The 22,834-nt window shown below is 41.4% G+C and overlaps 1 protein-coding gene across 1 annotated transcript in view; it reads left to right on the forward strand.

Moving 5' to 3' along the window:
• Positions 1 to 22,834, forward strand: part of thsd7aa (thrombospondin, type I, domain containing 7Aa) — a 247,220-nt gene that overhangs the window by 187,585 nt on the left and 36,801 nt on the right. Inside the window, exons 18-23 of the mRNA XM_039820834.1 lie at positions 2,284 to 2,437; positions 2,585 to 2,726; positions 2,871 to 2,986; positions 4,462 to 4,579; positions 12,128 to 12,273; positions 13,089 to 13,263. Of these exons, the coding sequence (XP_039676768.1) occupies positions 2,284 to 2,437; positions 2,585 to 2,726; positions 2,871 to 2,986; positions 4,462 to 4,579; positions 12,128 to 12,273; positions 13,089 to 13,263 (851 nt within the window). The remainder of the gene's footprint in view (positions 1 to 2,283; positions 2,438 to 2,584; positions 2,727 to 2,870; positions 2,987 to 4,461; positions 4,580 to 12,127; positions 12,274 to 13,088; positions 13,264 to 22,834) is intronic.

Genomic DNA, 22,834 nt, shown 5'->3' on the forward strand with positions numbered 1-22,834 from the left:
TTACTGTCAGACCAGATTTATGGTCTCAAGCCATGTAATCCATGGAAACCATTTGGACTGCTTCAGTAACATATTTTGTGAAAATGTAGGAGATTTGAACAAATTTCAACTACCATTTAAAATGGTTTCCAGAATTGCGACACCTTTTTCCTCATTACACCGAAGGGTTTTCCTTTAGAGTCTGACTCAACAGCTTTATCTGGTCATTCTACAGATTTGGTGCCATTTGTGATTGAGGATGATGAAACAATGAACATTAAAATCTTAAGCTTTTTTTATTTGATGTGAAAAATGTATGTGTGTACTTGACAGAAAATACCTTTTCCCATCTCAACGTAGAGTATTAACTTATTATTCTGCATCATTTTCTCAAACAAGTACCAATTTAATTCAACCCCGTCACAGTCATTTTGTTATTCAACTCTTAAGTTTTCCAATAAGCTTGAGATCAGCTTCTGGCATAATCTCACAGTTTAGATGTCCCTTGTAAATAATGGCATATTGTAATTAAAGAGAAAATCAAGGAAAACTGACCAGCACCATCCTTTCCAGTTTATGATGAGGAAATTTCTAATCCAACTCCACATTTTCGCTAGAAATTTCAAGAATGCTGCGTAATTCCTGACAAAATTTACTTATTTACCCTGATTTAATACACACAATAAAAACACTATTGATGTTATATTTTGTGTATTTAATACAAAAATGTACAAAAAATAATCTCGTAACAGGGATGAATGCACCGCAACAGGGTTGAAAATCATGTAACAGGGATGAGTGAAAAGCATCACATGTGATATGTTTTATCCTTCACTCACATGTTGCCATTTTTTAAACATTTTTAAACTTACTGTCAACATATCTAAACAATCTAGATGAAATCTAGAAAGATTAAAACACAGTAATAAACTAACAACAGTTACATTTAATTGATTTCATAGAAATATCCAGAGTATGGCAGGAATGTCTGTTTGAACATTGAGCAAACATCTTAACATTATAGCTAAGCCTACAGTTTGTTCACCATTTTCTAGGGCTGTGCTCGATTGAAGAAATTCTTAGTCAACTAACACTCATTCAATTGTATCGACTAATCGATTAGTTGATTTAATCGACAGATCTGTAAATCTGAGTTTCTCCGCAAAGAGTCATGCAAAAGCACCACTTTAATTCTTGTGTTTACCAGAGATGTGCTCGTACGTTTCTTGGAAATAACATGGCCTTATTCAATTCAGACATTGTTATACTTCATAGCTATAAAAACAATTTTTGGTAAAATCTTCTAACTATGAATTTCCCCCCCAACAGAGTTGAATACCTGAGATTGACAAGGCCCATATGTGCTTAAAAAACATGAAATATTTATTAAAAGTGAGAGAGCAGCTTACCACTTGTCACACCAGGCTTCTCTGAAGACTTTTATGATGTGACTCCCTCATAAATTTTGTCCAAAGGATCAAACCATTATTTCATTGTGAGTGGGGGAATTGTTGCGTTACAGGGTTGAAAGAAATACAAGGACAGGGGTAAAAGCCTAAATTTCTCTGACAATAAAATGTCTTTTGCTGAGAAAATGCATTATGCATGAAAAGGGGGCATATACAATTAATTTAACAAAAAAAAACATTTTTATTTAACACTGTGTACTGACAACGAGTCATGCCATTTGCATGATGGTCAATGGGGACAGGTGAAAATCTTAATACATATAAACAAATAGCAAACATATAAGTATTGAAATTCATCTCTGTTCAAAATCATATTCTCTACTCCATATTAAAAACATGTAACACTTTGAAACGTTGTAATTTAAGTGTGGGTGGATAACTGTTCTGAAAAGTTATAACAGTAGTACATCTTCGGACACCGACACTACTGAAATGTCACCAAATCTGTAGAATGACCCATCTCTGCTAGCCATGGCACCTGTTGACTGTTTGTTTTTAGCGTTTTGTTTTTACATGGGTTGGATTTCTGCATTTTAAGCAGGTCTATGCCATGTAGAGAACAATAACCAGGTTACAATAAGAGAGCAAACTTTGACTGAGAGTGGTTAAAAAAAAAAGCTCTCGGAAGCACCTCTTACTTCACCCTGTAGAGACATATTTACAATAGTAATGCATTAGCTCTTCACCAGGATATAGGTTGATCACATCCAGAAATGGCAGAGCGGTATTCCTACTGATCAATAGCTGAAATGACTAAAGATGCTGTAATTTCTGTCACAGATTATGGTGTGTTGTGGAAGTACTCTAACCCTTACTTGAACCCCTTTGTCTTCAGATGTATGCTGAACACTATAGACGGGCCCTCTGAGCAGGTGGAGGACTACCTGTGTGATCCAGAGGAGATGCCTTTGGGGGCCCGCAACAGCCGGCTCCCCTGCCCCGAGGACTGTGTGCTATCAGACTGGGGAGCCTGGAGCCCATGTCCACTGGTATAAATGACATATTACTTTCTCTGTCAGTGCTTTGTGTCAAACGTCACTGTTACAAGTATTTGTGTGAATGCTGATTCTTGTCACATGTGCTCATACTGTAAGACTATGTCTGAATAAGTCCTGATCCTTTCCTCTGCTCCTCAGCCATGCAGCGGGAACAGTACTCGAGAGAGGAGTGCTTCCCCGCTCCGCCAGCCTGGAGAGGAGAAGGAGTGTCCTCCGACTAAAGAGACAGAGCTCTGCAAACTCAACAGCAACTGCTTCCACTACTCCTACAACATCACTGGTGAGACTCAAATAGAGCCTCCACTATATGCAATTATCAAAGGCAGCAGAACTTACAGTACAACATGAAGTCATGATTATACATGTATTGTTGGTGGTACATGACTTTGTGAGTTGTTTTTGCTGATGAACCGTCTCTCTGCAGATTGGAGTACCTGTCAGCTCAGTGACAGAGCAGTGTGTGGAAATGGCATCAAAACCCGCATGCTGGACTGTGTGCGTAGCGACGGCAAATCTGTAGACCTCAAGTTCTGTAAACAGGTGGGTTGTGTAGCATTTCCTGTTAAAGCCACTGTTTGTTTTTTCGACAAAGAGTAAGACAAGGCAAGGCAGCTTTATTTGTATAGCAAATTTCAGCAACAAGGCAATTCAAAGTGATTCACATCAAACATTAAAGAGCAGTTAAAAAAATTAACATGTTCAGTTGTGTAGTTTTTGGTTAACAGTGAAAACATACCAGGCGCGTAAGCGTCGCATATGGCCCGCTTACCGTAGATGCGTGCCTGATAGTGCGCCTGGCCATTCATACCGGACGCCTATTTCTACGTGCTGGTCACAAAGCAATCCTTCTCCTCTCTCTTTCTCTATCTCTCTCTCTCTCTCTCTCATTCTCTCTCTCTCTCCGATAGAAAGAGACAGTTTGAGTGGGGGAAACTGTGGTAATTGTAGCCTATATGTGGCTGTGTGTGTGTGTGTGTGTGTGTGTGTGTGTGTGTGTGTGTGTGTGTGTGTGTGTGTGTGTGTGTGTGTGTGTGTGTGTGTGTGTGTGAGCCTGATCGCGTGTCTCGTTGCGAGTCAAGAAGTCAAGTCAAGACAGCCAAAATCACCATGAACCTGGGTGTTTTATTTTGAAATGTGTTTTATTTTGTAAAGTATCTGCACTGTGTTCTTCCTGTATGTGATTACCTGCCTGGCTTGAAACATTCACTTGCGTCTAGTGCAAGAAATAGAAGTGACACCGAAACTGTTGCTGCAGCGCGGGCCAGTGTGAACGGACTTATTGAATAACATGGGCGCTATATGCGACGCTTAAACACCCGGTGTGTTTTCGCTGTAAGAAGCATTACTTGTAGATTGTTCACTGTAGAAAATGCTGGTACAGAGTTGGAGACCCACAAAATGCTGACCAATCAGAGCATAGCTGCCAACCCTCATCCCGGGTTTCTCCTGTTTTTTTGGCTCTACCTCCCAGACCCCTCCCGGTTTGTTATTTCTCCCGGGAATCTCCCGTAATTTGCATGGCCCAAACTCCTTTATAAATAATCAGACCAATATGTTTGTTTAATGTTGACCAGTTGCCAGATCTTGTATGAAATGCATCCTATTCACACAATCCACACACCATATACAATTTTCTACCCGTTTGTCACCTCAACCTGGCAACCTATAACCCTCAACCTGGCAACCTATAACCCTCAACCTAGCAACCTATAACCCAGTTGCGCAGTTGATCTCTGCGCAAGCTTCGCGTAAAGTTCAGACCTGAAAGCGAGCAGATAAAAATGGTAGGTGAAGGCGGTGTTTCCGCAAAGAAATCGAAATATAGCTGTACATTTCAACAGTGTTGGGCGCAACAATTTACATGCATCTTACCTAGTCATATTGACAACCTCCACGCTTTTTATAAGGTGTGTCGCATTGATTTTAATGTTATGGCAGGGGTAGCAGGGCACTGCATTATAAATATAAAGAGGAATAAACATGAAGAGGAAATAAAAACCTGTTTTCTCTTGCAGCTGGGCCTGGAGAGAAAGTGGCAGATGAATGCTTCCTGTGTTGTGGAATGTCCTGTCAACTGCCAGCTGTCTGACTGGTCACCATGGTCTCAGTGCACCCACCCCTGTGGGCTGGCAGGTATGTGTGTGTAGTTCGATCCTTTGCAGTATTTCCATACCACAGTAACCTTGTCCTTGGTCATGCTGAGGTTGATTCTGTCCCACAACAGATGACTGCATCTTATCCCCTGAAAATGTGGGTTTCAATTTGCGTCTAAATATGGTGTGATTTCACTTAGGTGAGAACAACAACCACAGGGTGATCTGATTCTGTCTGGCACTAGACAAATCCAACTGATTCATTCTCTGATTATAACTATAATTTCTCCCATCACTGTGTAGTACAAAACTGTGTTATGTATGACAGATTATGTGCAGTTTTTGTCTGGTGTAGGTCCATAATGCAGGACACCATGGCTATTGAATGAATTACTTAATTTGCCGGTTGATGTGAATTCAAGTTTACAGCTCTTGTGTTTTGTGGGAATTCTTTACGCACATGAAACAACTGATCGTTGTCTGGTTTAGTCGAGACCAAGGTAAAACTGAGCGATGAGACAGAATAGCCCCCATCCAACCCTTGCACTGTACTCCACCTGTAACAGTTGATCCCAATAGTAACAATACATAGTGCTTATTGGGATCCTTAAGTTTTGCATTTCCTTAAAGTTGAGATTGAATTTAAGTCAGGGTTGAACAATAAGGGTTGCCTGATGGCCTGGGGCAAGTAAAACGCAATTTTAACAATTCCATGACTTCCATCTGCTAAGGAAAATTGTGTGATGTAATTGAAACCCTTAACTTATTTTTTCACTCTTTAGGCCAAATAATTGGTATAATAAATCTTTTAACATTGAGGGTTTAAAATTTTTCACGTGGTTCCTTTTTACTAATGTGAATTGTTCAGAGGGGGTTTAAAGGCCCAGACACACCAACCAGACGGCCGACCCTCGGCAGAAAAGGCAGTCGGACTGATCACTATCCCCGAGTTGGTCAAAAAAGTGCCTCGGAACACACCAAAGCGACGAGACGTAATACGTCTCCATAACAGCAGCGGCGCTAATCTGTATTGTCGCCAAAACCGCCAGCTGATTGGACGAACACGTCACGTGGGTCTGGTTTCTCCGGAAATTCAAAGCCAGACTGTCATGGAGGCTCATTCTGAATACGATCTCATATTGTACTAAAATAGTTCACTGAAACTTGTTTCTGAAAATATTTTAAGTGAAAAATAGGCCGTGCAGTTGCTGAATCTGTCTTCATTTCAGATTGACAAAGGTCAGTTTAAAAGATTTTCATCAGATTTTGAGAGACTCATGTCAAATCGGTCCAAAATGAAGGCCGACGGCTTGGTGTGTCTTGGGCTTAAAGGTGCATCATACAGAAGACCACACATGTAGTTAAGAGTCTTTATTCTTTTACAAAGTAAACACACCACTCAATAACAGCAGAAGTATAGGACGCTGTTCTTAAGGCCATAGTGTTACACAAACAAAATAGAATCACTGGAGCCTGAGATATCCTGACATTTTAACCCCACTTTAGGTCAACCTCGAATTAACACTACATTTCCAATTATGCAACCAATAGCATTTTTTTCAGTACACCCTGCCTGTCTGATAAATATAAATGTCTTCAAACTCTGTCTTTAAAACTAATACAGGCTTTCTGTTAAAAATCTATGTCCATGCCCAACCTGAGCTACAAAAAGTCTGGCGACATCAGGACGACATTTTTATCAGACTTGACATTGTAGTTTTCACTGGCTGAATAGTATTTAATCCTTATATGTAAAACCTTTAAGACATCCCCATACTGCAGTAATACTTTAACAGTAGTTATTACATGGGAAGGATCAAGTTTCAGAAATACTTTAGTGGAGAAATCAATATTACCACAATGTCCATCTAGCTGCTCTGTAGCGTTATATCACAAGATCTCAATCAGCAGATGCAGTTCGCCCCGTTGCTGTGGAATAGTAAATGTTTTAAAATTACATTTTTCTAGAGGTTTAAAGGTTAAGGTTAGCCCTGAAAGAAATACAGTATTGGAAATAAAAAAAAAAACAATGTATAGATTAATACAGTAATCACTCATCTTCTGTGTCATCTTAGTGTTGGAAGTGTGTGCAGATGAGCAGTGTTCGGCTTCCCTCCCTGGTACCAGCGCACAGAGCTCATCTCTATATTTACACAGCTTGTCTATTTTCTTTTTCTAACAGCAGTTATGGGCCCTGCAATGATTAAAAACTACCAAGACCTGTGTAAAAAACGAGTGCAATCTTTTTAAAAGTGATTAAAATAAATACCTCATTGTCCAAGACACAATGCCAGGCAGCAGAGCAACCTTATTAAATGAAATCAATGAAATCAATGTGTATCCAGGATCCTGTAGTTAAGACAATTCAGTTAATTAATTCAGTACAACCTCTGGCTCACCTGGTGGCATGTGCCCCCCATTTCAGTGCTTGGCGGCAGCCCTGGTTCGAATCCAGCCTACAGCTCTTTGCTGCGTGTCATCCCCTCTATCTCCCCCCACAACGTTCCACTTCCGTGGTTGCTCTCGTTCTTTTCTGTTGCACGACTAAAACAACCTTTTAATTTACACATGTTCCACCAAAACAATTCCTTCCTGAGGCTATTTTTGCAGCGGCACTGTTGCTCTGCTTGTCCTTGGCACCGCCCAAGACGACTGTGATTGGTTTAAAGAAATGCCATTAAACGAGAGCATGTTTTTCTCCCATCGGGAAAGCTGTGTGGACTAGCCAGACCCTCAAGGTCTGGCAATGCAAGACTACTCTACTGTCACTGTCTGATAAAATCAAATGCCCCCCCAAAAAGTATCTTAATTCATTCAGTACCACGTATCGGCAAAACTCAATGCACACAGTAAAGCTGGCACCCAACCACACAGAGTCTGCTTTACGTGACACATCATGTGTGGGACAATGTATTTTGGCTGAAGATGACACAGAGCTGGTTTATAATTGGCAAAGTATCCCTTTAACTACATTCAGAGGGACCTAGACAAATGGGGTCAGCGAGATTATTTTGAAGTATTCCAAAAGTAAATCCAAAGTATTTTGTATACTTTACTTGAGTAATAATGGAATACATATACATATTACATTTTACAGCATGTATACAGTAATCTACAGTGGAATCGCTTTGAAAGTACCCCTCCCAACACTGGTGATCCGTCACTGCTGAAGGTTGGCAGTGATAAGCTCTCAGTTGTCGGCCTCTCTTACGGTAATGGTGGAAACCAGAAACGCTTCATGATGTGAGAAACAATGGTGTTATAGCCTTAAACCAACTGAGTGAGGGATAATAATCTCCTTGCATGTAATTCCATAGGATCAGGCCATTGATTGGCGGTCCATTACGAGTGTGTGCTAAGGGGCTCAGGGAGCACTCTGCTCTCCACGAGTCCTTGAGAAGAGCAGCAGCCAGAAGCAACAAGAGCAAATAGTAGATATGAAACCAATACAGGCTTTAGCTACTGTGGTAACCTTAATCTGTCCCCAGGCAAGAAGGATTTCTTTCCTTATATGGAGGAACAGCTGGTAGGCCAAAGCAACAGAGGGCCTCCTCGCTTTCCTTCCTGTGTTTCTTTTTATCTCCAGGCTGGCTACGAGGACATACTTTCCTAGAAGAGTTCATTTCTGTTCCTGAGCCAGGAATAGCAATGAGCTGGATTTGTGATTTCAAGCATACCTGGAAGCAGCAAGGTGCTGTTATCAATCAGTCGGTGTAAAAACAGCTATTTTTCTGGATGTGTCCAACCTGTGTGCATAGATAACCATGGCTTTGTGTGTTCTCCAGCCAAACACTGATAGTGACATCTGGCACAGGCTTCTCTTTTCCCCAGCAGCACTCACTGCCACCCACTGCTCAACCCCAAGCGCTGGCATGGCCTCCCACAGGGAGACCACAGAAGCAGAAGAATCGTAATTGAGGACGATGACTGGTTTCTGTCGACATAAGGCGCTAGCATCTTCTGCAAAGAAACCAGTGAACGAAGCAGCACACAGACATGAAGCTGGAGATGGTGAACGTTGATTAGAAATCTGGGGCCCATAAACATTTGAGATTTGTGCAGGATGTTTAATCAAATCCCAACAGTCATGGGGGACGCTTAGCCCCGGATGCAGCGACGGTGCCCTTCTTACGACTGGTTGTTGCAGGATGCCCATTGTTTTATAGTCACAGGAGATTTTAGAAATGTCCTTTATTTATGCACATTGGTTGGTTTGTTGGAAGATCTGGTAAGACCTGCTGCTGGGAAAACATCACAGAGGGACTTGTTTCTGACAGTGTTCAACATCACGTGGAGTGTTACGGAACTTAACAACCCTGGAAATCATATCAAATAATCCTGCCATACCATATTTGAATAATGGTAACTAATAATCTCTCTGAAATAAATGCCTAGAGGTCTGAGAATGACCTTTTTGAATTAGATAAAATGTATTGTCTCCATTTAAAAGAACACTTTCTAAATAGAATACTAAATAATAATTGATCATCATTCAAATCAGTATTAATGCCAAAATGCTTTACAAAATCTTTTCACTTTAAATGTACAAAGTTCTGTGGATTTTGAGACCTACTTTTCTATTTTGTCACTTGAAGTATTATTGCTGACTGTAGTATTTGTTTTAGGTTGCACGGTGGACAAAAACCACATGCATTCCCTTTGAGACAGCCTTTAATAGAGAGTTTTTTCACATCCCTCCCCTGGGGCACTTTGTTAAAATGCAGAGTGAATTTGGTAAATGGCACTCCTACCATCCTGCCCACTCGTATCCCCCAGCCTATAAGACAGCCCCTTGTTTCATTTTAACACAACAAAGGAATCTGAATATTTAAAAAATGGCTACGGGGAGTATGGTGAAGCCTCAAAATTGCACCATAGATCAAGTAAGCTAAAAGAGAAGTGTTAAATTATTACCCTGAGACAGAAGAAAATGAAAGGAGAATCCAGACTTCATTCCTTAGAAAATAAGGGTACATATGAGTCACTTGAGAAATTCAGAGTAGAAATGGTACAAAAAAAGAACCATTACAGTGGAGGTCAAGAAACAGATGCAGTCCAATTGATTATGACACTAAACAGTTACCTTGTAACCAACCACAGTGTTCCTCCTACTGTGCAACTTAGACTTAAATTGCCAAGTCGTAGCCTTTTCGCTACAGAGGGAACTAGGTCTTTATTTCTACTGTACCAAATGTCATGTTTCTTTACAACTCAAAGCTTCTGTTGAGAGATTTTTTAACAAAGCTGCGAATGTCTATATATTTTATGACATCTGTCTCTCCGTGCCACAAAGCTTCAGAGAGCAGGCGGGCTGGCAGGTGTCAGATCTGTGCAGAGCACTGGAACAAAAACACAGACACACAGACAGTATGATAATAACATCCAAAACGCAAGAGTCACTCTCAGTGGTTTCAGAACCTGTAACTCACGTAAGATACTGTAGATCAGGACCATACCTGTCAAGTTTTGGATTTGAAAATAAGGGAAATTTTTCCGGCACCCACCGCAAGCAGTCCCACCACCCCAACCAAGCTCCAGTATCCCTTACATTTTAAGACAGGTGTACAAGAAAGCTAAAATCACCACTTGATGCAGAATGCTGAAAACATTTACAATTTATAACATTGCTTGTCTTTACATTTTATTTTCATTCCACACATTCTTTTCATTTCATATTGCTTTTCTTTTACAGTTTTTCTTTTCATTTCACATAAATTTTCTTTACTCTTTTAGTGAGTTATTGTATAAATTTGTTGCAGACTTTGCATTCTTTAAGATTGTTTTGGAAGGAGTGTATTTGTGGGCTGGGCCAGAGTGGTTTACAGAGTGGTTTACACAAGAGTAGAGCGCAAACAGTTCTGTTGTCTAACGTCATCCTATTCTCTGTAACAATCTTTCATACCATGCTAAACACCCTTTCTCAACTTGCATTGCTATGGGGAATGCATAGTAAAGCCTTCAGAAGCTTTGGCAGCGCACCGTCTCTGTCGAAGCGTCCATCATCCGTCACTCATCATCTGACCTCACACACTAAACTCGCGACAACTGCCACCTACAGTACCTGTAGTAGGCTACTGCAGGTGGCAGTTATCGCGAGGCTAGTGACAGAGCTCAGATTGGAAATGTTTTGTTTTTTTTACTCCGCTCGGACCCGGGGTATTATTTTTTAATAACGCAGGTTAAAATACGGGAGATTTACGGGAAAATACTAATACGGGAGGACGGCGGGAAAGAAGGGTAAAATACGGGACTTTCCCGGCCAAAACGGGATACTTGACAGGTATGATCAGGACCCGACCTGGACCCGATTGACTGTATAAACTGGATCAAACCCTGTTGATGTGTGAATGTCTTTGTTTTCACCTGTTGATTCTGACAGGAACCACCAAAGTTTCTGTCTGGGTGGCTGGGGCCCCCTCCCTTTTGTCCTCCCTCTCTCTTGTATGGGCACATTGCAGAAGACCACTAATTTGTATTGATATGTGTTTTCAGTTTGTAGTTAGTTGTTATTTGCTGTGTATATAGGTATATAGTAAAAATGTGTATGTACTATATGTGGAGTCTTATGTCATAATGATAACATGATTGCCATCTGTGAGCCGCTTTAAGTTTTTTTAATTCAATTCATCAGGTTTTATTCAAAGGGTGGTATCAGTTGTTTGGTTTAGTTCTGCATGTGAGAGAGCCCAAATTTAAACCTGTGTAAGAATTAGTTACGTGTGAAGCAAATAACATTAACTATGTTAAAGAAAGTTTACAGGTAATATCAAACAGGAACATTTTATTGGTGGAAAGAGTAACTTTTCACGACAGTGACAGTGGACCCCCTGGACAGCAGGCTATGAAACAAGAACAAACACAAAGACTAGGGCTGCACAGTAAATCACAATTTTATCAAAATCGCAATATGGACAATGCAATATCAAGAGACAGATGTTGCATGTTCTGGCAATTTTTCAGTAACTGAACTGTCGACAATCCAGACTCCATTCAGATTAATATACATTCTTCAATTACAGAAGTCATCTCATTGGTGAGGTGCCTCTTTAAGTTAAACTGATATAGTGCCTTCACATTTGCATAATATTTTTCATTTTTTCCATGTTGTGAGTATGATATGACAGGACATGTTCAACTAAACATGTGAACTAGAGTGATTTCACTCTACAATGTTTTTTACTTGGCCTTTATTTATTCATGTTGGCTGTCATTTGAATCCCAGCTTTGATCTGAGAATCTACAGTAGCTTTAGTGGTAGACGGCCCAAACGTGGGCGCCTGGGTAGCTCACCTGGTAGAGCGTGCCGACCCCTATACAGAGGCTCACTCCTTGATGCAGCGACCGCGGGTTTGGGTTCAAACCTGCGGCCCTTTGCTGCATGTCATGACTCTTCTCTCTCCCTTTTCATGTCTAAGCTGTCCTGTCACAAATAAAGGCCTAGAGGTCACCTTGACAGACAATATCGTATTCCAAATCACTTGAAACATTCACACTCTTCCAGCTGCTCAGACCTGTCTTCCTCCTCTCAGTCAACGTCCTTATGAATAAATAATTCATTTTTTTCTTCTTTTTATCTGCTGTTCTGCAGGCAAGCTGTGGCGGAGGCGGACAGTGATCCAGGCTCCCCAGGGCGACGGGAGGCCCTGTCCGTCCCAAATGGAGCAGTGGAAGCCCTGCCTGGTGAAGCCCTGCTACAGCTGGAGATACAGCGCCTGGTCTGACTGCAAGTCTGAGGTCAGTTGGCCTCCATCCCTCTTTCTGTTAGAAAACTCCATCACGTTTGGCCAATATTGTCTGAGCAGCTTCACTACACTATTGGGACAGTTGTAATTTTTCTTTCATCAGCATCAGTATTTAGACTTGTTGAAGAAATTCGGCATGAGGAAATAACATTTAAAGGGAGTTTGTATGTGAATATAGATATCTTTACATTATTCTGTTCACATAAGTTAGACATATTAAATAATTTAAATTATTTAAATAAGAATTTACAATTCCAGTATATACTGTAGCACTGAATAATGTAACATGTGCATAATGTGATAGTGAAACAAGGTCTATTTACATTCCCATATTATCTTACAAACTGGCATTTATTACTGAACATGGGCTGTGAGAGATTTTTTAACTGCTATGTCACAATGGCTAATAATATAACCACTAAAATCAATGAAAGAAAAAGCTCCATTATTTATTTTAAGCACCGAACAAAGCAGTGAATCCGAGGAATAAAACGTTATTTTCTAACTGTTTCATGGCGGTTGCGTTCTGAACTCCCACCAATGCACAACCCTGCGGGAAGGTACCACATTGCCCGATTTTATGTGAATGCAGGAAGAGTCTCTGCAAATCACTCGTGTAAAATAACCCAAACTGTTCTAACTTTACCTAAGATAAAAAGCTTAAAAACCTTTGAAGACCCAGCTAGATTTAGTGTGAACAGTGAGCTAGCTCTTCATGATAACATTTGCTGCTTGAGCTAGAAATGCCCTTTGTATAAAGTTGTGTTTGACTCACACAGTACATTTATTTCTTCTCTGTTCCATTAGGGGGCGAGGTGTGGAGAAGGCCTGCGCTTCAGGAATGTGTCATGCTTTGTGTCGAATGGCTCAGGTCAGCAGGACAGCATTCTGGTGGATGATGAGCTGTGTGGAGATCTGGAGCCCTCAGTGGACAGAGACACACCTATCGTTCTGCAGGAACCCTGTACTGTACCCTGTCCAGGTAAGAAGATAATACAGGCTGCTACAGGGAGAGAGAGGGAGGTCCCAAAGTAGTGAAATAAAAGTTTACAGGTATAATCACAGCAAAACTCCTAACACCAAACAACAAAACTATTCCTGCTTATTCTAAAGGAGTATTTCAAATTATTACAACTTACTCTTATGCACTTTTGGCCATCGTTCCAATCAGTAATAAAAAATATTTACTCAGAGTACAGAGATCCAGTCTAGAAACGAGCAGTCAGACGATCCCCCAAGTTAGCAAACCGATAGAAACTGTGGGCAAAATACAAAAGATCCAAGCTGTATTATTATTTAAATTCCTCTTGATTACCTGAGCTTACTGCATTCTTGCCACAAAAATCCATATGGTCAGGTTTCAAGTATTGTGATTGTGTCCGAACTAACAGTAGTTTGGACCAATCAGTGTCCTAAAAGAAGCTACTGGCAGCTTTGTGTAGTTGTGTGTGACAACTCAACACATTCTCACTCCCATCGCGTAACATACAGACCCTTGGTCAGGTGCCTTTGGTGTTGTTATTGACGCTAAAAGTCTCCTTTAGCGTCATATCTAAACAAGCTTTATCTAAACGTGCTTGGTCGGGACTGTTCGCATCACTTTGGACGCTCTGGGTCGGGACATACGTTAGGTTTAGGAAAAGAAGAACAGGACAGTTGGGTTTAGGAACAGATGGTGGTTGGGGTTAAAAAAATGAAAGTTTCAGTGACATGCGGGACAAGAACGGGACATGAACCGCGGTCTCCTGGGTGAAAGTCCTGTGTTGTTTGACCCATCCGACCCCCCCAACCAACTTCCCTACGCGGTATTTCTGGCTTTAATACTACTCGCTACAGTTGTCGCTCTTAATACTACGTCATCTTACAGCGCCGCGGTCAAGCTTCTGCTCTGCCCGGTGCGTTCCGTACAGACGCTGAAGGATGATTTTTGCGTCCTATCTGACGCTGAGAGACACTGCCCAAGCGGCTCGATTTTACGAGTTGGGAGTGAGAACGGGTTAGATAACATAGAGAGGCGACTAAAGAGGTTAGCTGGTTAGACGTTGCAATAGCATCAGTTATATCAGAACAGGGGAGTATTTCTTCTTTAAAAACAGAGCAAAGAATGGCGCTAAAGTGTTTTGCTGATGAAAAGGTTCTTCTCTCGACTGGCTTTGGCAAGATTACATTTTTTTATTTTACTTTTCATATGAGGGTCACACATTGCCTTGGCAATTTCATTCAAATATATTCATGTGACAGATTTTCCATGAAATTTAGCTGAGAAATGATGCAGTGATTTAAAACCATGAGTAGTAAAAGAAGACTAACCACCAGACAAAAAGAGGAAAGAAAAACGGCTCCCCCTCAGGTAGGGGGGTGCTGATTCCTTTGGCAAGAGTTTGATAGACCAGGGTTTTTCCTGCAAAGAGGAATTTTTCGCTTCTCAGGTAGTTCTGTGTAACAAACCATCTGGCATGTCAGGTTACCTGAGCTACCTTGATGGAAGGAATTTAGCTAGATGTCTCCATGTAAACCTAAATCCCTAAAAACCCTGAGGACCTACTTTCATCTAAAGCTGTTCTCTGCTCTGCTATAGCCAATGTATCTTGCTTTCAGGTTTAAGTACATCATGTCTCTGGTATGATGCCATGGGACTTGGAAACCATATGCAGTATGCTGTAGTCAGCCTCTAAACACACAGAAATTACTGGTTTCAAGCTAGGGCTGAACGATTTAAGGAAAAAATCTAATTGTGATTTTTCTGCCAGATATTGCGATTACGATTCAATTCAATTTTATTGATAGTATCAAATTATAACAATAGTTATCTCAATACACTTTACAGATAGAGTATGTCTAGACCACACTCTATAATTTACAAAGACCCAAGTGCGACAGTGGCAAGGAAAACTTATTTTTAGGGAGAAACCTGGGACAGACCCAGGCTCTTGGTGGGCGGTGTCTGATGGTGCCGGTTGGGGGTGTGATGAACAGTGGCAATAATAGTCACAATAAAGGTAATAGACCTATGACTAGAAATAGTAGTTGTAGTAGTTCATGGCGTAGCAGGGCATAGCAGGGCACTGCAGGGCAGATTCGATTTACGATTATTATTTTTTAAAGTTGAGCTGACGTTCAATATTGTCTGTGTAAAGATAAATAATTAAAAAATTTTATAAAATTTAAAAAAAAAAAAAAACAAATGACAAAATAAAAATTTGCAAAATTAAAAATAACACAAAAATCACATCAGCCCTATTTCAAGCACTGAAACGGGTGGGGGGGGTGTCAAGGTGGAGGGTGGGGTGGCCTTGCCCAACAGCCACTTTGCTCGTTTGAAAGCCATAATGTCTCTCTCTCATGGGTGGGCCAAATTCTCTGGGCGGGCAAAGCAGAGAAAGGGGAGGTAACCTTGCTCCTTATGACCTCATAAGGAGAAGATTCCAGATCGGCCCATCTGAGCTTTCATTTTCTCAAAGGCAGAGCAGGATACCCAGGGCTCGGTTTACACCTATCACCATTTCTAGCCACTGGGGGACCATAGGCAGGCTGGGGGAACTCATATTAATGTTAAAAAACCTCATAAAGTGATTTTCTTGCCATGGGACCTTTAAAGAAAATGATGCTGTTATTTTCATATTTCAAAATGCCAATCATGTAGAATTATTTGATCCTCTGTTTTTCATCATGCCCTCATACCAGTTTTGATACATCCATGTGTTTGTATGAGGATGTATGACCATCTTCATAGTGCTTATCTGGGGTTATACTGCAGAAATTGAATGCAGCAGAACATCTTCCACAGTTCAATTTCAATTCAATTTTATTTATAGTATCAAAACATAACAAGAGTTATCTTGAGACACTTTACAGATAGAGTAGGTCTAGACCAGTATAATTTATAAAATCACAACAATTCTAGTAATTCCCCCAAGATCAAGCATAGTGCGACAATGGTGAGGACAAGGACCTCGGCAGACCCAGGCTCTTGGTAGGCGGTGTCTGACGGTGCCGGTTGGGGATGTGATGAACAGTGGCAATAATATTCACAATAAAAATAATGTAACGGTGACAAAAAAATGGTAGTCATAGTAGTCGATGTCATAGCAGGGCACTGCAGGGTGTTACAGTATGTAGCATGGCACACCAGAGCATAGCTTGACGTAGCAGGACGCAGCAGGGTTCAGCAGGACGCAGCAGGACACCGCAGAGCGTAGCAGGGTGTAGTGAAGCAATACCACGGCGACACTGCAACCAAGATCTTGGTGCCATCCTAATCCAAGGAAATATGCTGGGCGAAAAAAAACATAAGGACTCCGGGGAGTAAACTCCCCAGACCTAGGTTAGTAACAAGCATTTCTGGATCTCCTCACTCCCTAACTATAAGCTTTATCAAAGAGAGGGGTTTTCAGTTTGTTCTTAAATGTGGTGACAGTGTCTTCCCCCCGAACCCAGACTGGGAGCTGGTTCCACAGGAGAGGAGCCTGGTAGCTAAAGGGTCTGGCTCCCATTCTACTTTTAGAGACTCTAGGAACCACAAGTAACTCTGCATTCTGGGAGCGTAGTACTCTAGTGGGACAATACGGTACTAAGAGCTCTTCTAGATATGATGGTGCTAGACCATTTATAGTTTTGTAGGTCAGGAGAAGGATTTTAAATTCAATCCTGGATTTTACAGGAAGCCAATGCAGAGAAGCTAATACAGGAGAAATATGATGTCTTTTCTTAGTTCTTGTCAGGACACGTGCATTCTGGATCAGCTGGAGAGTCTTAAGGGACTTATTTGAGCAACCTGATAGTAAGGAATTGCAGTAGTCCAGCCTGGAAGTAACAAATGCATGGACTAGTTTTTCTGCATCGTTTTGGACAGGATGTTCCTAATTTTGGCAATGTTACAAAGCTATTCTTGAGGTTTGTTTTAGATGGGCGTTAAAGGATATATCCTGATCAAAAATAAGATTTCTGACAGTAGTGCTGGAGGCCAGGGCAATACCATTCAGGGTAGCTATATCTTTAGAAAATGAATTTCGGAGGTGTTTGGGGCCCAGCACAATAACTTCAGTTTTGTTTGAGTTTAACATCAGAAAACTGTAGGTCATCCAGGATTTTATATCTTTAATGCATGCTTGATGTTTAGCTAACTGACTGGTTCCTCTGGCTTGATTGACAAGTATAACTGGGTGTCATCTGCATAACAGTGAAAGTTAATTGAGTGTTTCCTAATAATATTGACTAGAGGAAGCATATATAAAGAGAATAGAATTGGTCCAAGCACTGAGCCTTGTGGAACGCCATGGCTAACTTTAGCATACATGGAGGATTTATTGTTAACATTAACAAACTGAGATCGATCAGAGAAATATGACTTAAACCAGCTAAGTGTGATTCCTTTAATGGCAACTAAATGTTCCAATCTCTGTAACAGGGTGGTATGGTCAATAGTGTCGAATGCAGCACTAAGATCTAATAAGACAAGTATGGAGACAAGACCTTTGTCGGCAGCAGTTAGAAGGTTGTTAGTAATTTGCACCAGTTCTGTCTCTGTGCTATGATGCTTTCTAAATCCTGAATGAAAGTCCTCAAACTACGTAAAAAATCACATAACTGATAAGTGACTACCTTCTCAAGGATCTTGGAAAGAAAGGGAAGGTTAGATATATATAGGTCTGTAGTTGGCTAAGACTTCAGGATCGAAAGTGGTTTTTTTCAGAAGGGGTTTTTATCACAGCTACTTTAAATAACTGTGGTACATAACCTGCTAATAAAGACAAATTGATCATATCTAGTAATGAAGTGTTAACCACGGGTAACGCTTCTTTAAGTAGCCTTGTTGGGATGGGGTCTAAGAGACAGGTAGAAGGCTTAGCTGAAGAGACTTTTAACATTAAGGGCCCAATTTAACGATCTGAAACGCAAGTATCAAACGTGAAACGCAAGTAGGTTGGTCTGAAGTAGCTAGGTGTGGTTTGGGCGTAACGTGAAAATAACCAATCAGAGCGTAATCTCACATTCCCTTTAAGATCAGGCGTGCTTGTTCCGTGGCGGATTGATATTATGACGGCGGATTTGCCTGGCGCATGCCAGCGGGAGCTGTCCGGGATGCGGCAAAGTAATACATTCCCGTCTTGACCGGGTGGCGATGTTGCTGCTCCTCTCAGGTGCATTCTCCACAAAAAACGCACCACCTGCTCCTGTTGTGCCCCTTCCTCCTCCCCCCACTCCATCTCCGTCCACCCTCTCCACCAGGAGCGCATCGCGCATTGCCACTCCCGGACCAGAGTGTCCAATCCCGCTGTAGTTCAACATCACGTCTCCTTAAGTCCTCTAATATTTCCTCATTTATGTCATCAGCACATCCATGATTCATGGAAATGTTGTGTAAAACACAACAAGCCACAAAGAATGCTGGGACTTTTTGAGGACTGTACTGTAAAGTGCCTCCTGACCTATCCAAACACCTGAAGTGCATTTTCAGTAATATTTTTCTTTGTAATTATGTATGGTTTGCAAAAATGGGAACTGCTGCGTCCGTGTAGATAAGAGAAGCAAAATGTATGCACGTTGTGCACACGCTACATTATGGCCAAGCATGCGCCCCTAAAATAGCATCTGAATAATGCGCTACTGACTTTAGACTAGCGCCACTGACTTCAGACCAGGTTTTTCCTGGTCAGTGGCGGAATTGTTTTCTGAAACTGCAAAATAGCACCAGGGAACGTTTGTGCCGGAACACGCCTCCTCTTTTCGCTGAACCGCCCCCGGGAGCGCAAATACATTCCCTAATTTACCGACGTGCATCTGTGGAGGGAAAAGTCCGCTGTGCGTCAGGTGCAAAATAGGAATGATACATGCGTCGGTGTACAAAGGCAATTGTGCTGAGTGCAAGATAGGGTCCTAATTGTTGAAGGTCTATAGGAAAAAAGCAGTCTAAGTATATGTCAGGTCTTGTCGTTATTTCTAGTAGTCCTGTGTCTAAAGGTGAACCTTTAGAAGTTGAGGGCAAAAGGTGATGAATTTTATCTCTAATCGTTTAATTATTTATTTTATTAAATTCGCTACCCAGAGCTATAGGGATAGATGGCTCACTAGAGCGATGACTTTCTGTCAGCCTGGCTACAGTGCTGAAAAGAAACCTTGGGTTGTTCTTATTTTCTTCTATTAGTGATGAGTAATAGTCTGATCTGGCATTTCTTAGGGCCTTTCTATAGGTTTTCAGACTGTCTTGCCAATCTAAACGAGATTCTTCCAGTTTGGTGGAATGCCATTTACTTTCATGTTTTTGCAAGATTTGTTTTAATTTGCGAGTTTGGGAGTTATACCAAGGAGCTAATTTCCTTTGCTTCATCATCTTCTTTTTGAGGGGAGCAACAGAGTCTAAAGTCGTCCGTAGGCAGGCCGTAACACCATCTACAAATGTATCAATTTGGGAGGGACTAAAGTTAACACAAAGGTCCTCTGTTATATTAAGGCATGACATTGAGTTAAATGCTGTTGGAATATCTTCCTTAAATTTTGCTATAACACTGTCAAATAGGCATCTAGTGTGGAAGCTTTTATCTAACTTTGTATAGTCGGGTAGTAAGAATTCGAAAGTTATTAAGAAATGGTCTGATAATACAGGATTCTTCAGAAATATTATTAAATCCTCAATATCAATGCCATATGCCAGCACAAGGTCGAGGGTGTGGTTAAAAAAGTGCGTGGCCTTATGCACACTCTGACTGAAACCAATTGAATCTAATAATGAGTTGAAAGCAGTACTGAGGCTATTGCTGTCAACGTCCATATGGATATTAAAATCACCTACAATAAGTACTTTGTCTGATTCAAGGACTACACATGATAAAAACTCTGAGAATTCAGATAAAAATTCAGAACACGGACCTGGAGCCCTGTAAATAGCATCAAATATAATTGGCTGTAATGTTTTCCGTGTTGGAGGTTGAAGAGTAAGAACAAGGCTTTCACACGAGTTATAATTTAGTTTAGGTTTAGGATTAATTAACAGGCTTGAATCAAAGATGGCTGCAACTCCCTCGCCTTCGAGCCTCTAGAAATTTGAGTATTATTGATGACAGGGAGGAGTGGCTTCATTTAGACTAACATATTCTTCATGGGCCCAGCCAGGTTTTCGTAACACAGAATAGATCAATTTGATTATTTGATATCAAATTGTTTACCAATACTGCTTTAGAAAACAGAGATCTAATATTTAATAGTCCATATCTAATTTTCTTATTATTTCTATCGTTGCAGTGGTTGGTTTTTTAATTTCAATTAGGTTGTATAGTCCCTCTTTTGTTTACCTTTGATTTAACCGATCTGAGTTGGGGACAACACCGTGGTTATTAGATGTGAGTGGGCGACTGGTTCAACGGAGCCTTAGAGGATGCCCTCGAACCTGATTTCTAATATCAAACTTGGGTTGTCATGGTTTAAGATCGATAATAGACTCGGTCAGATTTTTGATATGAGAGCGCGTTCAACGTGGGATGAATGGCGTCTCTCTTAACCAGAGCAGTTTCCCAGAACCTCCAGTTATTCACATAGCCCACATCATTAGCTGGGCACCATTCTGACAACCAGCAGTTGAAGGATGACATGCGCGTACATTTCATTACTGACATCAGGTTTGGCAGGGGTCCAGAGAAAACTACAGAGTCTGACATTGTCTTTGCATAAGCACAAAGTGACTTGACTTAACATTAATTTTAGTGATCTCCGATTTACGTAATCGGGTATCATTACCACCTACGTGAAGTATGATCTTACTGTATTTACAGTTATTTTTACAGTCAACCCTTTCAGTTAGTTGTATGTTGTGCTTTGAAGAACGGCACCATTGACTTTTTGTTGTAAGGTTAGGAGGATTTTCTGCATTTGATCCACCTGTTGCTGTCTGCTGGATGGACACTGTACATTTGTATTAATTATGTACATTGTACATGTGTCAATCAGCCTCTGTTAAAATGTACAAATGTCAATTTTAATGCTTACGCTGTTTGCATCGATCAACTAGTCGTAGCGTGTGTTTTCACATTGAGGGCCCTACAGCGCAATTGCTTTTGTACACCGACGCATGTATCATTCCTATTTTGCACCCGACGCACAGCGGACTTTTCCCTCCACAGACGCACGTCGGTAAATTAGGGAATGTATTTGCGCTCCCGGGGGCGGTTCAGCGAAAAGAGGAGGCGTGTTCAGGTGCAAACGTTACGTAGTCCTATTTTGCAGTTTCAGAAAACAATTCCGCCACTGACCAGGAAAAACCTGGTCTAAAGTCAGTGGTACTAGTCTAAAGTCAGTGGCGTTATTCAGATGCTATTTTAGGGGCGCATGCTTGGCCATAATGTAGCGTGTGCACAACGCGCATACACTTCTCTCATCTACAGCAGTTGCCATTTTTGAAAACCATACATAATTACAAAGAAAAATATTACTGAAAATGCGCTTCAGGTGTTTGGATAGATCAGAGGAGCCACGTTAAGATTACAGCCCTCAAAAGTCGCAGCATTCTTTGTGGCTTGTTGTGTTATACACAACATTTCCATGAATCATGGATGTGTTGATGACATAAATGAGGAAATATTAGAGGACTTAAGGAGACGTGATGTTGAACTACGGTGGGATTGGACACTCCGGCGGAATCTGGTGAATCTGGAGTAATGCGCGATGCGCTCCTGGTGGAGCGGGTGGATGGAGATGGAGTGGGGGGAAGAGGAAGGGGCACAACAGGAGCAGGTGGTGCGTTTGGAGGCCCACGCTCCATGGCTGCAGCAATCCTCTCCAGACTTGAGGAGATGCGCCCGAGAGGCCGCAGCAACATCGTCAACCGGACAAGACAGGCATTTATTACTTTGCCGCATCCCGGACAGCTCCCGCTGGCGTGCGCCAGGCAAATCCGCCGTCATAATAGCAATCCGCCACGAAACAATACGCCTGCTCTTAAAGGGAATGTGAGATGACGCTCTGATTGGTTATTTTCACGTTACGCCCAAACCACACCTAGCTACTTCAGAACAACCCATTTAAGATTTGCGTCGGGCGCAAGAGTCATTTATCCCGCAGGTATAATAGCAACAGCGCCAGAGATCCGCCCACAAAGCTACTTGCGTTTGGCGTTTCACACTTGCGTTTCAGATCGTTAAAATAGGGCCCTGAATGTCAATGCGAAACCCTTATAGATTTTGTCCATTGAAAATTCCAATAAAGTCTATTCAAACAAGATGACTTCCTCAACAATGTTAACAAAAAGAGAAAGGCGACAAAGGGAAACGACTTGGGGGTGACTAGTCTCACATTGCCAGACCTTCCTTCTCAGCACTGCAGAGGAAGGTCTGGCTAGTCCACACAGCTTTCCTGGATGGGAAAAAAATGTGCTCTAGTTTATTGGCATTTCTTTAAACCAATCACAATCATCTTGGGTGGCGCTAAGCCCCTGACACAATAACGGTGCCTCTGCTAAATAGTCTCAGGAAGGAATTTGTTTTGGTGGAACTTGTGTACATTTAAAAGTAGTTTAAGTCGTGCAACAGAAAACTCAGATTGGACAGATAGTCTGCAGAGATCTG

Source organism: Perca fluviatilis, chromosome 13 (genome assembly GCF_010015445.1).
Source record: "Perca fluviatilis chromosome 13, GENO_Pfluv_1.0, whole genome shotgun sequence".
In the NCBI taxonomy this organism is placed as follows: Eukaryota; Metazoa; Chordata; class Actinopteri; order Perciformes; family Percidae; genus Perca; species Perca fluviatilis.